The following is a 20,325-nucleotide window of genomic DNA, read 5'->3' as shown; positions in this document are numbered from 1 at the left end:
CTCCCCTGGTCTGTGTAAATGCTATAGCATTCAATAAAATGCACTCTGTATGTTTCTTCCTTCTTGGCACGGGGTCACTAAAACTATTTCCTAGACCCTAATAACCCACTGGGAAATAGGTATTGTATCCATATGGGGACGTGGACATTCTTGTCCTGAAAACCCACTATATTCTTCTCCTGACCTCATGTACTTCTTTGACACTGTTGGTCATCTCCTAGCACCCATTCCCCAAGACATTCTCTCTTGACCACTTTTGTGACCACTTTTATCACAGATAATCCTAATGGTTATCTGGACCTGTAATTTTTTAACTCAAACACTTTGAAGGTTTCCTACTTTAAAAAAACATAAAAACAATTCATTGTCTCTTAAATATAAGTGTGAGGTTAAATATTTTTATTAGTAGGAATCTACCACTTGTAAAAAGTTTTATTTAAAAAAGGATTATATGGTGGTGAAAGTCTTTTTAAACTACGGACTGAAACTTACCACCTTCACATTTAACAGGCCAAGGCCAGAGCTATTCCAGAATTTGGATGCTCAGGCTGTACCCTACTAACCTATAGACCATTAGTCTCAACCCAGTGGCTCTATCTCAAGTGAAAAAGAGCTACAGAGCAGGATGACATCAAGCCCAAGCTTGGGATGGGTAGACTCCAATTTGCAGGTCCCAAGGGTGAATGCCAAGGTGCCAGCATCAGAAAGAAAGGTGACTTTCAAACTGTCAAAGGCAGTTTCTGCCCTGGCCTAGTCACAGCTGGGTTCCCAGGGCAGGTCTACATAATGTTTCCCCAAAGCAGTTGGGCTCAACCCCCTACCTGCCTCCTCACTACCTGTAGCCTCCGCCCCCCTCCCTCAGAAAAGAAGGAAACCAGGCAAGAGCAGAGAGGTCCAGGGCAGGGGAGTGAAAGGGCCAATTTAATGAGAAACTACAAACTGAGACCAGGCCACGATTCACAGTGACAGGAGGCCATGCAGTGGCAGTGCGCGACCAAGAGCGGGACAGTAGCAGGAATACAGTGTCCATGTGGGCAAGTTTACAGACAAACCATTTAGGAAATAAAGACAGCTCTGGGTCTATGCCCTGGGCAAGCAAGACAGTTATCCACTAGGCCATCACTCCTTCCTCATCCCAGCGCCACAGCTCTTTCTGTTGACGTGTCCCAAAGAGAGGGAGTAGGTACAGCAACAGCAAGTCAGGTGAGGCAAAGGGCCTAGTGCTTTCCAGGAAGAGAACCAAGGGTGAAGGTGTTGTAAATCCCAGTGCGTCTAAGGGGGGGCCCCTTTTATCTGCCATCTGTTTCAGCTGGGACATAGCAGCTATTGGACAAGGTTGCACCCACACACAGTGAGGACACAGGGTAGACAGGACGGGCTAGGTTCATGGGCATTCCTTCTGGCCCCAGAAAATATAGGGGTTCACAGAGGTGTGGCCAGAAAGGGGATCTCTGCACATCAACTCAAAGGGGGTACAGTGGGGATGAGTCACTCTTGGTTACCAGGGCCATGACTTACCCAGCATCCTCCCTACCTTGTACCAGGGGTTCTTGGGCACTTGGACAGAGAGATGTCCTGGGTTTCCATACCTGAGTGCTGAGGGCCAGAGTTGGCGATCATTAACTCTGGCATGCCCCACCTCTGGCACCCTAGAGGTGCAGTGTACCCTACACCAAACCCAGGCCTTATGACCCTGTTCTGCTTGGGTCCAGATGATGCCCTACTGTCAGCCTAGCAGGAACAACTGTGGCTCCAGGTATAGCCTCTACTGCAGGACCTCAGGCTGGGACCTACTTTGGCAGCTTATGGCCCCATGGAGAGTCAGGACGGAGCCTGGACCTTGGACGGAAATGGAAAAATAAGGACCCCTTTCCAGCTTATCTTCCGGATCAAAAACACCAAGCAAACCAGCAAAACACAAGCTCAGTGCTACTCCCCTGCCATCCACTGGCCCTTGGCCTTAAAGCCAACAGAATTTTTGCTGGAAGAGTCAGATGCTCAGAGTAGGGCAAGGAGAAGAGGACAGGACTTCCAGGGGAGGGTGGCCTAGCTTCCAACCCCAAGTGGAGGAGAAGCAACCACCGAGCACAGGGAGCGAAGCATGGGGAGGGGGCCACTGACAGGCTGGGGAGTCCGAGTTCAGCTCTGTTAGCACAAGCGCTTGTACGTGTAGATGTAGGCTTTGCAGCTGGGGCACGTGTGTGTCACATCCTTGAAGTCATTGATGAGGCAGGGGATCAAGCAGCAGCCCAGATCACACCTGAATCAGAGACAGGGAGAAAAAGGCTGATGCCTGAAGAGAAGAGGCAGAGGCAGTCTGCAGAGCCCTGGAGGTCCAACCCTGTGAACACCCCACACCTACCCCATGAAGCAGCAGAAGAAACCCAGCACGAAGTTCATCAGGCCAATCTCATAAGAGATCTTGGTGGTGATGGCCTGCTGGCAGTGGGGACACACAGTCTGCACTGGTGCGCCTTCAAAGATCTCTCCCTGCAGCACTGTCACTGTGGTGGCAGCCCCTGAAGGAACCAGGACGGTGGCTGTGTGGCCTCCAGGGCCAGGGTAGGGCCCTGGTGGGTAGGGTCCAGGTGGGTAGTAGCCCATGGGTGGGTGAGGGCCTGGAGGCGGGTAGAAACCTGGAGTAGCACAGAAGACAACAGAGAGGTTATGTCATTCATTGGCTGGCCACCTGCCCTAGTGGCATGAGCACAAAACCTGGGACCCAGCAACCAAGTGCAGCCTAAAGCTTCCTGTACCCTGGGGCCACAGAGTACCAGTGAAGACTTGTGGTTGGGGCTCTGTTTCAAGCAACCATATTCTCCTAGTCCTTTCTAGTCCCCACACTATGGGACCAGGATAAATGTGATAGCCAGGAACATGGACCTGACTTCCCTTTGCTCTCCCACCTCTAGCATGAAGGGACTAGGCAGCTAGAATCAGCAGGGATGAGGGCCCTACCACAGTAGGAAAAGCCTCACCTCTCTCCTACCCCTCTCCTGCATACATGGCTTTCCCTGGTGTGTTGAGGGTCATCCCACCTTACCTGGCAACCTGTACAAGAGCCATAGGCCCTTCCTTGGCCCTGTGGAGAGCTGCAGATAGGCAGAGATCCAGACATCTACTAGGAGCCAAGTCCCTGGTAGGAAGAAGTCCTACAGCACTCAGTCATTAGGAGCCACTGTAACTGAGGGGCCTTCCCTGAGTGCCTGTCTTCTAACCTGACAAACCCAGCAAGAGGCCCTGCTACCCTGTCTCACATCCACAGTCTGGCCCATCACCAACTGCCTACAGTGAAGGATGGACAGTGGTTGCTCTAATGATCCCAACACTCCTTCCAAACTCACCTGGAGGCATGTAGGTGCCATCTGCACTCATGTGGGGGGGGACAAAGCCAGGTTGAGGTATTGGATGACCTGGTGGCTCGTACGGTGGGGGGCCAATGTCTGCAGGGGGCAGTGGCATGCCTGGTGGGGGCTGCATCACAGCTGGGGAGGTACGGCCTAGACAGAAGCAGAAAGTGGAGGCTCAGGTGGTCAGCACATGGGCCATGCCAGATATCACTGCTTTGGGACACAGGGTGATCCTGGAGAACAAATGGTGTAGAGGTGCCAATTGCATCTGGGGAGGGGGGATTCTTACCTGGGGTGGGTGGGGCTCCACTCTTCTCCTCCAGAAGTGGGGCTGTAGGTCCCCCAGGATAAGGAGGGGGTGGCTCATTAGACATCTTTGCTGCTTCTGGACCTGGAGGGAAAACCAGACACAAAATCAGCTCCCAGTCAACCTGCTTTCCACTCAGGTTCAGGACTGTGTTGAGGGCCATTGCACAAGATGTGTCACTGTCCTCAGAGGTATCTAGTTGAGCCCTAGCACACAGGCCCTCTTTTCACAGGGTCTCTTGCTTTTGGCTCAGGTGCCCAAGCTGTCACATTCCCTTCATGCATAGCTCCCAGCTCTGGAGGCAGGGTTAGTAGGCTGGGGCTGGTGCCTTGGAGAACTCAAATCACTGGACTGCTCATCATAGGGGAGGTCCCACCTTACCCTGGGGACCAGTAGCTTAGAGCTGCCATTCTCTGTACCTTTCTAGTCACTCAGGCAAGGACAGCAGTCCTGGGAAGCTGACCCAGGGCTCCACAGAAGAGCAGTCACCTAGTCCTCCCCTTACTTACAGGCATCCATGGAGGGGCTGATCACCACCAGAGGCTGCCAGATCCAAGGGAAAGAATTCCAGGAGATTTCTTACCTCAAACCCCTGGTACTCAGAGAAAGGAAGTGGGTCCTCAGTGGCTGGCCAGGATGGACAGGGCTCTGGAGAGCTGTTCAAGGAAGAAGCAGCACACTTAGCCTGTGAGAGCTGCTGGGCCAGGCTTGGGCACATCCCCACTCATTGTGCCACCCATAAGCCTAATCACTACACACTCTTGCCCTGCCCGACCTCACAGGTCTGATTTCTGTCCCCAAGTCCTGTGGCTGCTGGGTCCTCTGCATACCACCCCCTCCCACCAGTCTTTTTTTTTTTTTTCCCACCAGTCTTGACAAATACATTACCCATGCAATGACTGTGAAAAGAGTCAGGATGATGGGATATGGGTCTGCCTAGTCTCCGGACTTTTTTGGAGCCAGGAAGGAAAAACAGAATCAGTCAAGTTAAACACTTTGCCTAATTTCTTTCACCAACTTCCCTGAGCACCTACTGCTTAGGTATTAGGAGAAAAGCAGGGAAGCCAGGTCTCCTTGCCTTCACTCTTACTTAGCATTATAAACGACAAACCATTAATAGCATTCTGAAATGAGACTTTCTTTTTGCAAATGAGAGTAATAGTACAAACAAGGAAAAAAATTCATCATATGCTACAACAGCATACACAGTGCAAATGGCAGGCTCAATATTTTTTCACAATGGAAATAAAAATCAAAACCAAAGCCCAGCATGGTGCACCTAAAGTCCCAGCTTCTAGGGAGGCTGAGCAAAGAGGATACTGGAGCCTTGGACTTGGGAGGACAGCCTCGGCAACACTGAGACCTCCGTTTAAAAACAAACTTTGAAGAATGAAAATGCTCCTTCAGGCTGTGGTTGTAGCTTAGTGGTGTGGTAGAGCACTTGCCTAGCACATGCAAGGTCCTGGCTTCCACTGCCAGCATCTCACACATACATACATCAAAAACACACTGAAATATGATTTTATATCCACAAGGTGGCTAAAATTTAGAAACATGGTAAGCAGAGAAGTTGGACCCTACACCCACGTAGCTGCAGGGCTCTGGTACTATTCAATGTCTCCTCTCCATAGCCCTGCCTGCTGTACACTGCTGCCCAGCCCTTCACACCCATATCCATTCAGCTACCTTCCCAAACTGCAGCAGAGAACATGGAGCAGATCCCTCATAAGGAGAGAAGTATCTGGACAGTGGCATGAACTCTCAAAATCAAACACCAATGCCCCAAGTGCCTTCCAATATAAAACCATATTAAAACTCAGACCCCAGGGCTCATGAGCTCATCTGGCATCTGGACTCCCCACAGACTTCAGGCAGATAATATAGTCTCAGCTAAAGCACAGGAAACAAGGAACATTCTTTACTGAACTCAAGTAGCAATGCTGGCTCACCTATTAAAGGGTCCAGTGAGGTGTAGCTTCACACACCCAGTGTAGGATGAGACAGGCGTCCTGAGAGAGCCCTGCAAGGGCACATGCTCCATGAGCATTTATCTTTTCCCAGACTCTTGGGGCTGCAGAAGCCCAAGAGGTGGTCTTAAGTAAGGCCATGGAGAAGGAACAATTCTGATGTCTTCAATCAGGTGACATTCCCTGCACAAGTATTAACCCTCAGAGCAGCCCACAGGCCAGCCCTTCAGCATCTGCATTTTATCAAGAAATCCAACAAAGCTCAGTCTCCAGGGTCACACAGCCTCCCAATCAGTGTCAGATGCCCTCAAGGATTTCTTCTGAGCCTTAAATTCCTGCTCCTACCCATTTTCAGACACAGTGTTGAGGATGCTGGGAGTACCACTGCTCAGCCCTGAGGGGTGGTTCAAGGGGGCAGAGGTGCTTCCCAGAAGCTAAAGACGTATGGGTAATATCCATAAAGTGTAGGGGGAGGCCTGGGTTACTGGCTATGGGGGCCTCATAGATCAAACTGACCATGGAGCTCATTGTCTCCTTGATGGCATTTTTATTAAGAAGCCCATCCCAAAAGGAATGGTCCTGGCCTTTGCCAGAGCAGAAAAGCAGCTGTTGAGTCAGAAGGCTCCAGACTCAAGAAGGGAGAGTGTCTTAGGCACAAGAGCAGGCACTGTGGGAACTCCAAGACATGCATGAGCCTGTCTTCTCTGAGCTGTTCATTAGAATCCCTATCACTGGCATTAATAAGTAAGTCCCTTAGAATGGGAATTTAGTGAAGTATGGGGGAAGTGGGACAAACTTAGGGGAGCCCTCAGGGGAAAGAGGGGGTGATGTGTCCAAGAGAGGGAGGCTGGACCCACTCATGCCCCTGGTCCACTGGGGGATAGAACCGGTCACCAGGGACCCATTGGCCCCTGTGCTGATGACCAACAGCCTGGCACCCACCATGCCTTTCTATAGGAAGTTATTAAAGACACCTGAAAAAAAGGGTACCTGTCTTTATCCCACTGCAGCTGCAATCCATCCTCCCAAAGGTGTGTGACCTGATGGGGCTGGGAACTTCCCAGGGGCAAGACACAATTCTCACCCTACCCACTGCTCCCAGACACAGACAGGGTCAAGCACTATTCTGCAAAGCCACCCTCACATCCCACAACCCCAGTATACTGAGGACATCTGGATTCTAAATGCCATCTGCCTGTGAGGCTGGTTAAGCAGCACAGGGGGCCTTGGGGCCTGCTCAGTGCAGGGTCTATCTCATAATGAAAACCTGCTCTGTACTGCAGCACTGGAGCCCAGGCCTCACTTCCCTTGCCCCTTCATGCAGTTCTGCCAGGGAATGCAGCACACTTCACCTTCACTCAGCCTGGCACCTGGTCTTATGGACTCACAGAGGTTCCTGCTGCTTCTCCAGGGAGCAGCCAGCTGGAGATTTTCCCAGAGTGAGGATGGAAAAGATATTTTGAGATGCCTGCAGTAGATTTTAGGGTACATGATGGGGCCATGAAACCAATAAAAACTGCTCTACTGCACTCCCATCCCAGGCCACATGGAATGTGACTTAGCTTCAAGGAAAGTGCACAGTCTGAGGGCTGCGGTTGTGGCTCAGTGGTAGAGGGCTTGCCTAGCACATTTGAGGCACTGGGTTCCATTGATCCTCAGCACTATACCACATAAAAACAAACAAACAAACAAACGAGTGAATGAATAAAGGTACTGTTCCATTCACAAAAAAAGATATTTAAAAGAAGATAGTACAGGGGCTGTGGCTGTGGCTAAGTGATAGTGTACTTGCCTAGCAAGTGTGAGGCACTGGGTTCCATTCTCAGCACCACATATAAATAATAAAAGTAAAGGTTGATCAACAACTAAAAAATTAAAATAAAAATTAAAAATTAAAAAAAAAAAAGAGTACATTGTCAGTCTTCTAAAATGGGGTCAGCATGGCACCAAAACCTGAAACCTTACCTCCCTCTCCAACTCCCACAGGGGAAAGGATGGACCCTATGCCAGGCCCTATTAATGGGAAAATGGTGAGGACAGAAAGAAATGGCATGCTGGAACCAGATAAACCTGACTTCAAATCCAAGACCTTGGGCAGGTCAGAGCCTCCAACTTCCTGTGAACTGAAACTAGGACACCTGCCTCTTAGTCCTAGTGGACCATTCCATACAGAAGGGGGGCTGTTGTTGGGTGGATAAAAACATAAAATTAGATCATGGGGATGGATGCACAATGTGAACATATTAAAAGCACTGAACTGTACTTAATAATGAAGTTGCATTTTGAGAAACAGTGCTTACACAAGCTAAGATGGCAATGACACCACCAGACAATATAATCTGAGGGGACCCGCTTCATATATGCATGCAGTCCATTGTTGACCACACATTTGTTTGTTAGGTAGCACATAACTATACTTTGAATAGAGTATGGTTCCAGACAGGTCAGTAAAGGGCAGTTCTGACTCTGGAGACAGGCAGAGGAGGGAGGGGACACCTCATGATGTGCTGAGCTCAGCTGCTCTCCTCTGGGTCTCCTGCTTCCCAGATAGGAGCCAAGTACAAGACCTCAGGGCACTGGGCACTGACTCTGGCATCCTCCTCCATTCACTGCAGAGAGCACTGCAATGAATCCAAGGCCAAAGCTAGGCCAATGTGCAACAGCCTGCCCGCCATGGCAGGATCCTGAGAGGGTGGCAGCAGGATATAGACCTGCTAGCTACAGCAACTACAATAGAATCTGAGGGAAAACTATTCTCACTTGAAAATGTCCTATACATTGCAACCATGGGTACCAGCCATGCACCTGTGATCTGTCCCCTTGCAGAATACCACCAGCAGATTTACTGCCAAGCCATTATGGAGGCAAAGTCCAGGAGTGGGGCGGGTACTCTGATGCTCCTGCCCCATTGTGATAGTCAACCTGGCTGGCTCTCCATGTATGTGTGCTCTCCTAGAGCCTGAGGATAGGCAACAGGGGATGAGGCAGAGAGATGACAGAAAAGACAGGGCCCAAAGGGATGTTCTGAAATTCCAGTTCCACAGAGTCTGCCAAAGCAGTGTTTCTCAGATTTTCTGGTCTCGGGACTCCTTTACATTTGATTACTGAGGACCACAAATAGATTTTGGTTTTTTTGAGCTATTATCTATGAATACTATATTAGAAATACAAAATGAGGAACCAGAAATAATCAACCAATCAATCATACTATTAGCATCACCACCAATATTATCAGAAAAGTCTTTAAATATCATGAAATAGGCTGGGATGTAGTTTAGTGGTAGAGTGCTTGACTTGCATGTGCAAGGCCCTGCATGATTCCCAGCACCAAAAAGTAATAATAAAATAAATATCAAGAAACTATCAAGTTCACAGTGTTAGATATGTTTCCAAAATCTGATTTTCATTTGATATCTCAAATTTTATTACTGGAAATAATAATAAACTTATTACTGGCAACATATACAAAAACTTGGGGCTGGGATTGTGGCTCAGTGGTAGAGTGCTTGCCTAGCACAGGCGGGACCCAGGTTCAATCCTCAGCACCACATAAAAATAAAATGCATTGTGTTGTGTCCATTTACACCAAAAAATAAATATTTAAAAAAAAAACATATACAAAACCAAATCCACTGTCTTTTTGAAGGAGCAGGCTTACTTTGTTCATGTCCAAAGAAGTGCCACTGAATAACTTTTTTTCTGTGTGGTGCTGGGGATGGAACCCAGGACCTCTCAGGCAAATACTCTACCATGGAGCTACACCCACAGCTGGTCAGTTTTTGTTTTTCCTTTTTTGTTGGGGGGAGGGAGATACTGGGCATTAAACCCAGGGCTATATGAACTATATCCCCAATCCTTTTTAAAATTTTGATACAGGGTCTCATTAAATTGCTAGGCTGGCCTTGAACTTGCAATCTTCCTCAGTCTCCCAAGTTGCTGAGATTATAGACATGCACCACCCACCTGGCTAATAACATTTACTGCCTTTTACTGATACTGGCTTGTGTGTGTATGCTGTGTGACACAAAAACAATGGCCAGCACTGGCTTTGGCAGTTTCTTTCCCACTAATTCTGCACCATCTATGGGAAGGTCAGCCAGCACATTACAGAATGTATTTTTGTATTATCATTAAAACAGTTTCAACCTCCACCCTGAGAAGTCTCAGGCAGCTCCTGGGGTTCAGTTCATATAGAGAACAAAGTGCTGAAGGAACCCCAGAATGTGAGTGCAACATTAAGGGCCTGGACAGAGGGCCAGGGCTTCGCTATCAGAGGAGCCCAGAGGGATGCCTCCGGAGGAGGCTGCACCCCAGAGAGATGCCTCCTGAGGAAGCTGCACCCCAGAGAGGTGCCCGCTGCAGCATGGCTGCAGATGAGGCAAGGAGTCAAGATGTGTTTCTGCATCAACCAGAACAGATCCAGCCCCCCTCCCACTTCCTAGCTGTGACCTGTTTCTCTCATCTGCTTATATGTTGGGGTAGGAACAAAGCTTACAAGAGTGCAAAATAGGGCTGAGGATGTGGCTCAAGTGGTAGCGAACTCGCCTGGCATGCGTGCGGCCAGGGTTCGATCCTCACCACCACATACAAAAACAAAGATGTTATGTCCGCCAATAACTAAAAAATAAATATTAAAATTCTCTCTGTCTCTCTCTCTCTCTCGCTTAAAAAAAAAAAAAAGGTGCAAAATACCCACTTCAGAGCACAGGGCCTGGCACAAGGGATGCTAAATAAAGAGAACCTGCTATTGTTTATTAGGAATGACTTTTTTGGGGGAGGGGTACTGGGATTGAACCTAGGGACACTATCATTGAGTTACATTCCCCAGCCCTTTTTATTTATTTTTTAAAAATGCTTTTTTAGTTGTCAATAGACCTTTATTTAATTTATTTATATGTTGTGCTGAGAATTGAACCCAGTGCCTCACACATGCTAGGCAAGAGCTTTACCACTAAGCCACAATCTCAGCCTCCCGTTTTATTTTTTGAGACAGGGTCCCACTAAATTGCTGAGGCTGTCCTCAAACTTGTGATTCTCCTGACTCAGCCTCCCAGGTTGTTGGGATTACCAGCATGAGCCACCACACACAGGAGCTAATGGTTCTAAACTAATGGTTCTAAACTTAGAAGTAGTAAGACTTACAGGAACTATGACAACAACAGTTACTACACTTTGCAGCAGGCTGAGCTTCTTGTGAAGCTCTGGCAAGCTACTTTTGCATTCCCTGTACCTAGCAGCTCTGCTTTCCTGGACAAGAGCTGTGTGCCTGCATTCTTCTTGATGACTTCTACAGGAGTGCTACCCTAGAGGTAAGATGGACCTGGTGCAGCGATCACCTGCAAAGGTGTTCACTGCATCACTGTGTTGACATCCCACCAAAGGGACTGTCAGACCCACTTAGTCTACCTTACAGTGTTACTGTATTCACCCTCTGAATGACTCTCTGAGCTACCTGCAGTGACATGGAAAGATGGTCCTGACAATGCTGAGTGAAGGAAGGATGTAAAGTAGCCTGTGATTCTACATTAGCTGCTTTCTCTGGGTATTGAGATTCGGGGTGATTTGTTTATACCTAAATACAAATACAGAAGCTTTTCTTTATGTGTGATGAGCAGCTTCTCTAAATGCTTCTTTCTCCAAAATACTCATAATTGTGCTAGATTCATGTTATTTCTCCTCAATCCAGAAAGGTGCCTCAGACTACAATCTAGTTTTACCTAAAGGAGAAAATGCGCATGGAGTGAGCCCAAGGCTGTCGGTCCTCTCTCAGAAGTTGGTGCTTGGTCTGCATGGAGGTCTTACTTCAGTTTGGTAGTACGAGTCTATTCTCTACCAGGCCACCTCCCAGTGCTCCAGGCAAACTGAGGGTCCTACTGGACCTGTTAAGTCAGTAGTCTCAAGGCTGGCTTGGGGAGTTGGCAGGCCACCTAACAGAGGACAGCAAGCAAATCCCCACAAGGTCCCTGATAAAACTGAATGCAGTGAGTTTCCTGGCCTGTCAAAGGCCAGGCTAGAGCTGCACTGAACACAGCGCAGCCTCTGCACTGCCTCCTATGCTGTTCCAGAAAGCTTGTTTCTATGTCCTGCTGCTTTATACAGAAAAGGAAGGAAGAACAGATGGCAGGGGAAATGAGCAAAGGATGGAAAACAGCTACAAGTGGAACCACAACTAGCAAATAAAAAAGTCAATGGCACCTGCCCACAGGCAGGAGGTGGTAACTAAGAGTCAACTAATTTTAGAAACATAAGCCTAAAGAGCCATCACTTGAGCAATCAAAATGCAGCTCTGAAGAAGTTCCTACCTCTGCCTGCACTGAGCTGACACAAAATCATCTTTGGGTTGACTATTTGAACCAGCTGTCAGCTGGGTGACATCAAGACATAACATCCTGACCTTCCAGAAAGCACAAGGTTTATTCATGCCATCAAGCCATGTGGTCACAACAGTCACAGCCACCAGATGGAAGAGTCTTAATTGGGACAGAAACGCCTTTGAGCACAGGGGAGGGGCTCCGAGCCTCTAGTTAGGCCTCACCCAAGTCTCCCCATGCTGCAGGAAGAAGCAATCCCTGGGATCCCCTTTCTTTCTCCATATACTTCAGTCATCAAATATACCTGAAAACTATAGCGTACTCCCACCCCTCAGCTTTCCCTCAGAACAGAGGTGGCTTTGCAACACTCAGATCTCTCATATGACAGTATTCCTTCAATCATTTTGAAGAAAACTCTGCTGGGGGAAGAACATGAACTGCAGTGACCTGTCAGCACTAGTGAGACACTCAAGTTGTAGGTGGAATTGGTAAATAAACACAAAACACTGCAGACATGGAGATCTGTAACTGTTCCTGGGCCAGGCCTCAAAATGACACTTGTTCAATGTTGCTATAAACAGCTTTTTCAAGAGTGCCTTTAAACACGCAGGAAATAGCTATGCTGCAGGGCTGATAAGAATACCTGAGGGGGGCTGGGGTTGTGGCTCAGTGGTAGAGCACCTGCCTAGCACATGTGAGGCACTGGGGTTTGACCCTCAGCACTACATAAAAATAAATAAATAAAATAAAGGCATCATGTCCATCTACAAAAAAAAAAAAAAAAAAAAAAAAATGCCTGAGAGCCAGGCACAGAGGTGCACACCTGTAATCCCAGCAGCGTGTGAGGATCATGAATTCAAAGCCAGACTCAGCAAAAGCGAGGTGCTAAGCAATTCAGAGAGACCCTGTCTCTAAATAAAATGCAAAAAGGGCTGGGGATGTGGCTCAGTGGTCGAGTGCCCCAGAGTTCAATTCCCAGTCCCCAACAACAAGAAAAAAGAATACCTGAGAGAATGTAACCAGTTCTGGGGCACAGCAGAGCCATCCTGCTCTTGTGGCACTCAAGACTACTTGCACCTGCTCTGTGGGGTCACAGAAACAGGGACATAGAGGTCAGTGGAGTTGCACAGGAGGAGTAGGAATGGCAGTTCTTGGGGAACTGTGAGTGGGAAGCAAAAGTACACAGTTTCATGTTATATGTAGTATATGCAAGCTTCACTAAATTCCTGTAACCTGAAACTAACACAGGCTCAGACAAAACTGGGATTTTTTTCCTTGCAGAAGTGAGAGTGTGTGTCATGTTGGGGCTGCTATGTTTGCCCATGTGTATTTCTCTATGACTCAAGACATCTAGAAAGGGACTGGGGTTGTGGCTCAGCGGTAGAGCGCTCATCTAGCATGTGTGAGACGCTGAGTTTTGATCCTCAGCACCACATAAAAATAAATAAAGATATTGTGTCCAACTACAACTAAAAATATATTTTTTTAAAAAAGATATCTAGGGCTGGGGATGTGGCTCAAGAGGTGGCGCGCTCGCCTGGCATGCGTGCCGCCCGGGTTCGATCCTCAGCACCACATACAAACAAAGATGTTGTGTCCACCGAAGGCTGAAAGGTGAATATTAAAATTCTCTCTCTCTCTCTCTCTCTTAAAAAGAAAAAGAAAAAAGATATCTAGAGACCACCTTTCAGGGCTGGAAAAGCCACCAGAGATGACTACATCTGAAGTTTCAGCTGACATTCGTATAAGTGTTATACATTAATCAAGCCCCCACCAAAGGCAGGTATGCGTGAAGTGCTGGAGACTACAGTGGGCAAAAGGAACAATAAGCAGTGCCAATGAACGGGGAGCGGGCTCTAAGGGTGGCTGTGGCTATCCCAGTTGCTCAGAGACAATGATCTGAGACAGGACCTCTACTGTCCTGATCATGCCCAACACTCTTTTCTATAGTACCATCAGCCTTGTCTCTTGTCCCACATTCTCAAATGTGGGGTCTTAGGGACCAAATTGCTTCATGCAGTGGAATTCCATCCCACTCATTTAGTTTATGTGGACTTTATGGCACCCAAACAAAAAGCTGAAGTAATGCTGCTGGGCCCCCCAGCCTTACCCATTGGTGAGAATAGGGCTGGGAAGGAAATGAAACATGGCTCATGCTATCTCCTCAGGGCCACAGTCCTTCCATATGCTCACAGCTTAGAGGCCATTCAAGGATTTTAAAGGACAGTGTGACCAAATGAGGTTTTTGCTCTACCAGCAACTTCAGAATCTAACCCAATAACCATGCATGTGAGAACTCAATTCTGCATTCAAAATGAGATGCCCTTGCCAGGCACACACCTGTAATCCCAGCAGCTCAGGAGATTGAGGCAGGAGGATTAGGAGTTCAAAGCCAGCCTCACAATTTAGCAAGGCCCTAAAGCAAGTCAGTGAGACCCGATTTCTAAATAAAATATCAAAAAGGGCTGGGAATGTGGCTCACTGGTTAAGCACCACTGGGTTCAATCCCTGGTAACAAACAAACAAACAAAGTGGATGCCCAGGACTCCACAGGGAAGGACACAGCACATGGACATTGCAAGATGAACAGCTATTAGGAACACAACTGAAATGCAGGAATGGTATATGACTTTATCCAACTAATAAACTGTGACCATTCACTAGGTGTCAACACTTTCCTAGGCAGTGAAGATGAAGGAGTACCTGTCTTAATAGAACTTACTTTTATGTTGCAGAGTGGGGACTAGGGACTGTGAGACACAGAATGTAAAGCTTGTTATATAGTGAGTTGTATAGAGGAATAAAAACTTGGGAATGGAATGCTTCAGAGCTGTGTCCTAAACAGGGAAAGCTTCACTGTGCAGGGAATATTCCAGCCCAGGTTGAAGATGAGGTGAGCCATGTATGCAGTGTAGGAAGGAGGCACAGGCAATGACCCAGGAGTAGCAGCTGAGTACAGCAGGTACTGAGAGCAGGGAAGGTGAAGTAGGGAGGTGGTGGGGGGAGGAGCTGGGCTAGGTCCTCTGGCTACTTACTGCAGGACCCCACTTTTTAAGTAAGCTGCGAGGCTTTTGTAGAGCTTAAAAAATCAGGCTATCCCATGAGTCTCCACTTCCTACACACTGCCTGATACATTAATATGAGTCCTTCAAAGCCCTGCTATCAAACTGGTAAGTGCTAGAGGTGGAGAACCCTAGAGCACTTGGCCACCACCTCCAACTGGTACAGTTACTTTCTGGCCTGTTTGGGATCACAGAGTAACGGGTCACAGTGTGGCTACTCTCCAGCAAAGCTGGTAAACACACATATGTGGAGCCTGAGCCTTCAGGGATGGAGAATGCCTGGGGACTCCAAGGGCTGAGAAGTGGCCACTTGAGGCCTTCTCCCCTGAGCAGGGTAGGTTTAAGCAAAAGCAGTTTTATTCAGCAAAGAAATCACCACCCAAGTTTTCTTTTTTGTTTTTTTGTTGCACTGGGGGTCAGTGCCAGGGCTTCCCACAGGTTAGGCAAGCACTCTACCATTGAGCTACATTCTAGCCCTGTTTTTCTAAATCACTACTTATTGAGAGTTGACTTTTTTTTTTTTTTTTAGTTGTAGTTGGACACAATACTTTTATTTTTATTTTTTTGAGAGAGAGAGAGAGAGAGAGAGAGAGAGAGAGAGAGAATTTTAATATTTTATTTTTTAGTTTTCGGCAGACACAACATCTTTGTTTGTATGTGGTGCTGAGGATCGAACCCGGGCCGCACGCATGCCAGGCGAGCGCGCTACCGCTTGAGCCACATCCCCAGCCCAATACCTTTATTTTTATTTATTTGTTTTTATATGGTGCTGAGGATTGAACCCAGGGCCTCGCACATGCTAGGCAAGCGCTCTACCGCTGAGCCACAACCCCATCCCTCAGAGTTAAGACTTTTGACTTCTAAATTGAGTCAACAAGTCACTGGATCCTTGCTAGATAGTACTTACTTTATGGTTCCTGCCCTCAAGGAGCCACAGATCTACCTAGGAAGCTAATTCAAGAAGAATTTACAAAAGATACTCAGCAAAATCAGCAGATGAGATTTTGTGAGAAGGGCTGAGACTGGGGAGGCTTCCGGTCCTTGTGGAAAGAACTCAAGCAATCCCAGGCATGGGGCATTAGTCACTCACATCAGGAGAACTTGAAAGTTGTGCTCAAGGGTCCAGTTTGTCCATCAGACCCACAGCTCCTGGGGGTGAAGATGGAACTTGGGGCCACTTCTCTACAGTACCAGAAACACGTGAAATATGCGTTGAGCAGGTGGAGAGCACATCCAGGCTGACCACTGCTGGGATGGGGCTCCTCAGCCTCAAGTCCTATTTCAGTTCACTGGAAAACTGGACAGGCTTAAAGGAGTTCTAAACTATTTCTCTGAAACCTTGACCAGCTGGCAAATCCTACGGATTCCATAGTTCAAACAGCACTCAGACCCACATTATCTCATCAGATGGTCAAGGTTGAAAGGGAAAAGTCTGGGCTTAGCCCAAGTCCCAGACCTACAGTAATCTACTCCAGCTCTACTCCACTGTACTTTGGACTTCTCTAAACCATTGGAATGTTTGCTAAATAAATGAGCCTATGAGTGTGGGGTTAACCATAGTGGACTTCTGTACTTTTCCTAATCCTAATGCCCACTACCCGTGCCCTAGGACCAGAGCACAGCCACAGCTCAGATGGATTCCACATGCTTCCTCATAAAAATGCCTTTGTTTATGGTCAAAATCAAAACAGGAAAAAATGTCATTTTTTTGAATGACAATCAACTCCATGAAGCAGTAATCATAGCAGGGCTGGGGAAGCCCGTGTTCCCGCCACCCCCTTCATGCCATTGTTTCAAGAGAGCTGTGTGTGTAGCCCTGCTCTGCCATTATTTGGCAACCATGTGCAAGTCACTTAGTCTGGCTGCTTCCTTAGCTGAGGCATGCTTGTGTAACTATTTCCCTGGATAAGAGGTGAGAACCTGCCAAGTAGGAACAACACACTTAGAAAGGGCCCACCTTGCACAGAAATCGCATGCCCTATATTCCTACTTAATGTCAGTTGAAACTGTGACAACTGTTCATGTTTTCTTGAATAGGGTTAAATTCTCCTTAAATGCACCCAAAGCAACTCCTGTACCCTTCCCTACCTACTCCCACCTGCTGTGGACTCCTTTTCTTCCTTTTTTTCTTTTTGGTACCAGGGATTGAACCCAGGGGCACTTAACCACTAAGCCACATCCCCAGCCCTTTTTGTGTTTTATTAGAGACAGGGTCTAACTGAATTTCTTAGGGCCTCGCTAAATTACTGAGGCTGGCTTTGATCCTCCTGCTTCAGCCTCTCAAACCACTGGGATTACAGGTGTGCGCCACCATACCCTTTTCTTCTTGAAGGAAAAACTCGGACACTGTAACTAGATCTGAATTCAGGCCAAATTAAATTTATTGTACACGATATATATCACACACAGAGGTTTTACTGAACCATGAGACACTTCTTTGCAGTACGAACTGATGGTGTTGGATCACCCAATGGACAGACCAAGCAGGGGCTCACAGCACCCACAAAATCAGGAACACTAGAAAGTTGACAAGAAATGTTTTCTGGAAAAATGATCCAATATTAGCAAAAATGCATCACAGTTGCTTTCATGGAAAGTACCAGAATGTTGGAAACCCTCCCCCATTTTTGGTCCCAGAGATTAACCCAAGGGTGCTTAACCACTGACCCACATCCCCAGCCTTTTTTAAAAATTTTGAGACAAGGTCTCATCATGTTGCTTAGGACCTCACTAAGTTGTTGAGACAGGCTTTGAACTTGCAATCCTCCTGCCTCAGCCTCCTGAGCCACTGGGATTAGGTGTGCACCACTGCACCCAGTGTTGTTGGACCTCTTTACCCTTTACTGCATGGCTTTGAATTGTTTATACTTTGTCAACATTAGGAAACCCTAATCTTTTCAGTGCTTACTGTGGATATAGGTCTTCTGACCAGATCAAGGTCTCTTCACCTACCACAGGTGTAATGAACGAGGCTCTGGGAAGACAACTAGCTTGTCACAAAGCTTCAAAGTCACATGTAGGGGCCTCCAATGTGGTTTGCTAACTGAGTCTAGGCAGTACTGGTCCCAGAATCCATCATTATCACCAGAGCACTGCCTGATGACTCATAGTACAGAAGAGGTGGTGAGCAGACCTAGTGGACCCATAGGCTAAGGAGCCAGTCAGACCAGTGTCTCTCTGGCCCTCTGTGGGAGCTCTTTAGCAGGCCCCTGGCCTGACTCCAACTCCCCTCTGTAGCACTCTATTACAATGCAGCCTCTACCGCCTCTAAGAGATAGGATTTGGGAAATCTTGACAGGGTAGAGGTAAACACAGAAGGCTTTTATGGGGTCCTAAAAATGGATATGCTTCCATTTTATGCAATCTATTTCCAAGTCCCTTTGTGGGACAAGAAACCCCCCATCATCACTGCCAAAATAGCTCTTCTCCCCACTAAGGGCCCAAGTTCTCCCTGCATGCTACCTTCTTATCAGCATATCTTCCACATACAGGACAGGACCTTAACATAAAATGACATGACTTTAACTGCTACACATCCTGAACTGCGTCCTCTCTGAGTTAAAATATGTCATCATGCTTAGTATTGTGTTTCTGAAAGCAGAAACGAATTTTCATGAGGCTTGACTTTTCTCTCCCCCTTAAAGGAATAGGGTGAGGGATTGGTAGTTGTGGCTATGGAACCAAGTATCTGGGCCTAAGGGAGTCAAAGTCATGACCTCTAATTCATCAGCACCATGTGCCTGCCAAATGTGTTACCCAGCCCTGTTCCCCTACAGTTTAAAAAACACACACCTGCAGCTTTAAACAGCAAGCTTATAGTGTACAGAAAGAGCCAAAAAAACACACAAGCTGACAACTCACTTCAGTTATTGCCAGAATGAACTGCTGGGGCACTGTCCTTTGGGACACATTCTATTCTCTTCTTCTCAAAACAATTCTGTTCCCTTAAGTATTCTTCATATATTTCATGTTTCTGCTCTTAGGATGAGTCTAGAACCATGGCTAGCTGTTCTTAAATTCTGTAAGAGCAATATGTAAAGGTCTTTCCTCATGTGAAGAACAAACCTACACACTCCTTCGGGTCCTCAGGATTGAGAGGTTCTGTTGGTTAAAAATCAATAAGCAAGAATCCTAAGAGTCTAGTTAATGATATGCATGCTTAACTATTTGAAAAGAAAACACACTGGTGATCTACAACTTACTTCGATATGCATAAACAAAAGATGGGACTGCTGGGTGGATAGATTGATGAAAAAGTAGAAAATGTTAACTGTACATTCTACATGGAGTTCATTAGCATACTCTGTAAAATTCCTTCGACTTTTCTGCATTCTAATTTTTTCCTAATGCAGGGGAGGTTGAGGTGGTCTTCTGAATGGCTCTTTCCTGTTAAGAGCAGGACAATAAGAGCTGGCAGGCCTTTCCCCACTCAACTTGTGTCAGCCCCAAACAAAGTAAGAAGCAAAGTACCAAGGATAGCCATCCTAATTTCCTAGGCACTCCCCAGCCCACATCCCCAGAATGCATACAAAAGTGATAAAAACGCTATGAATCGCCCCCCCACCGAAGGTCCTTGATCCCCACTCTGGGACAGAGATTCTCAGTCCCATGTGCCTGAGAATTATCTGGGAGCACATTATTTACAGATTCCCTGGGATACACCCCATAACTACAGAACGAGAATCTGGGGCTGGGACAAGCCCCAGGACCCCGTCCTTTTAACAACGGCCACCGGTCGTGCTGACGCAGGATTTTCAGCCGCTCTCTTCCTTGACACCTGTGGAAAGGCCCCTGGGAACCCACCTCCACCAAGGTGCTGAACGGCCCAAGGCCAGGCCACCCGCCGCCTCCCCAATCCGCCTGCGGGAGCGCGGCGCAGAGCCAGGTCCCGACCCGCACGCGCCTGCCCGGCGGGGGAGGGCAAACGCGGCGGGCTCCCGCGGGACCGCCAAGGTCACGCGCGGGGACCCTCCCGACCCCCGTTCCTTGAGGCCTCCAGTGAGGCTGCCCTCCCCTCCTCTCCCCTGCCCTCTCTTCCCGGTCTCCCGCAGAAAAATGGCACAACCCTCTCTTACAGAAAAAGGGGAGGCGTGACGAGGGCTCACGCGAGCGGCCGCAGGGCCGGTAACCCCGGGCTCTCGGCCCCGGGAAGCTGTCGCCGCAGCTCCGCGGCCGTAACGACACCAAAACGCCTTGGGTCTCGACAGCGCCCCAAGGAGAACAGCCACAGTCTGGCCGCCGCCCCCACCCCGCCACCTTTACCTCCGACACCTGGCGCCCGAGGCCGGCGGGACGCGGAGAAGGGCCCGGGTCCGGCCTGGCGCTCGG

General features: G+C 48.0%; 1 protein-coding gene across 4 annotated transcripts; it reads right to left on the bottom strand.

Annotated features, from left to right (window-relative positions):
* Positions 1-378: 378 nt before the first annotated feature.
* Positions 379-20,306, bottom strand: Cdip1 (cell death inducing p53 target 1). Of its 4 annotated transcripts, XM_027940947.2 has the most exons (9): positions 20,260-20,306; positions 5,607-5,677; positions 4,546-4,605; positions 4,241-4,313; positions 3,640-3,741; positions 3,345-3,500; positions 3,044-3,136; positions 2,363-2,636; positions 379-2,260 (listed from the first exon to the last, which is right to left on the bottom strand). In XM_027940947.2, exons 5-9 carry the CDS (start codon positions 3,722-3,724, stop codon positions 2,149-2,151), a joined length of 720 nt encoding a protein of 239 aa, XP_027796748.1. In that variant the 5' UTR covers positions 3,725-3,741; positions 4,241-4,313; positions 4,546-4,605; positions 5,607-5,677; positions 20,260-20,306; the 3' UTR covers positions 379-2,148. The 4 variants fall into 4 exon arrangements, with proteins under 4 accessions (XP_027796748.1, XP_027796747.1, XP_027796751.1 ...); XM_027940946.2 differs by having other exon boundaries at positions 4,546-5,677; XM_027940950.2 differs by lacking the exons at positions 4,546-4,605; positions 5,607-5,677; positions 20,260-20,306 and adding an exon at positions 12,941-13,286.
* Between the last annotated feature and the right edge of the window lie 19 nt (positions 20,307-20,325).

The sequence above is a fragment of the Marmota flaviventris genome, chromosome 19 (assembly GCF_047511675.1).
Source record: "Marmota flaviventris isolate mMarFla1 chromosome 19, mMarFla1.hap1, whole genome shotgun sequence".
NCBI classification, from domain to species: domain Eukaryota; kingdom Metazoa; phylum Chordata; class Mammalia; order Rodentia; family Sciuridae; genus Marmota; species Marmota flaviventris.
This window is presented reverse-complemented; position numbering and strand designations above follow the sequence as displayed.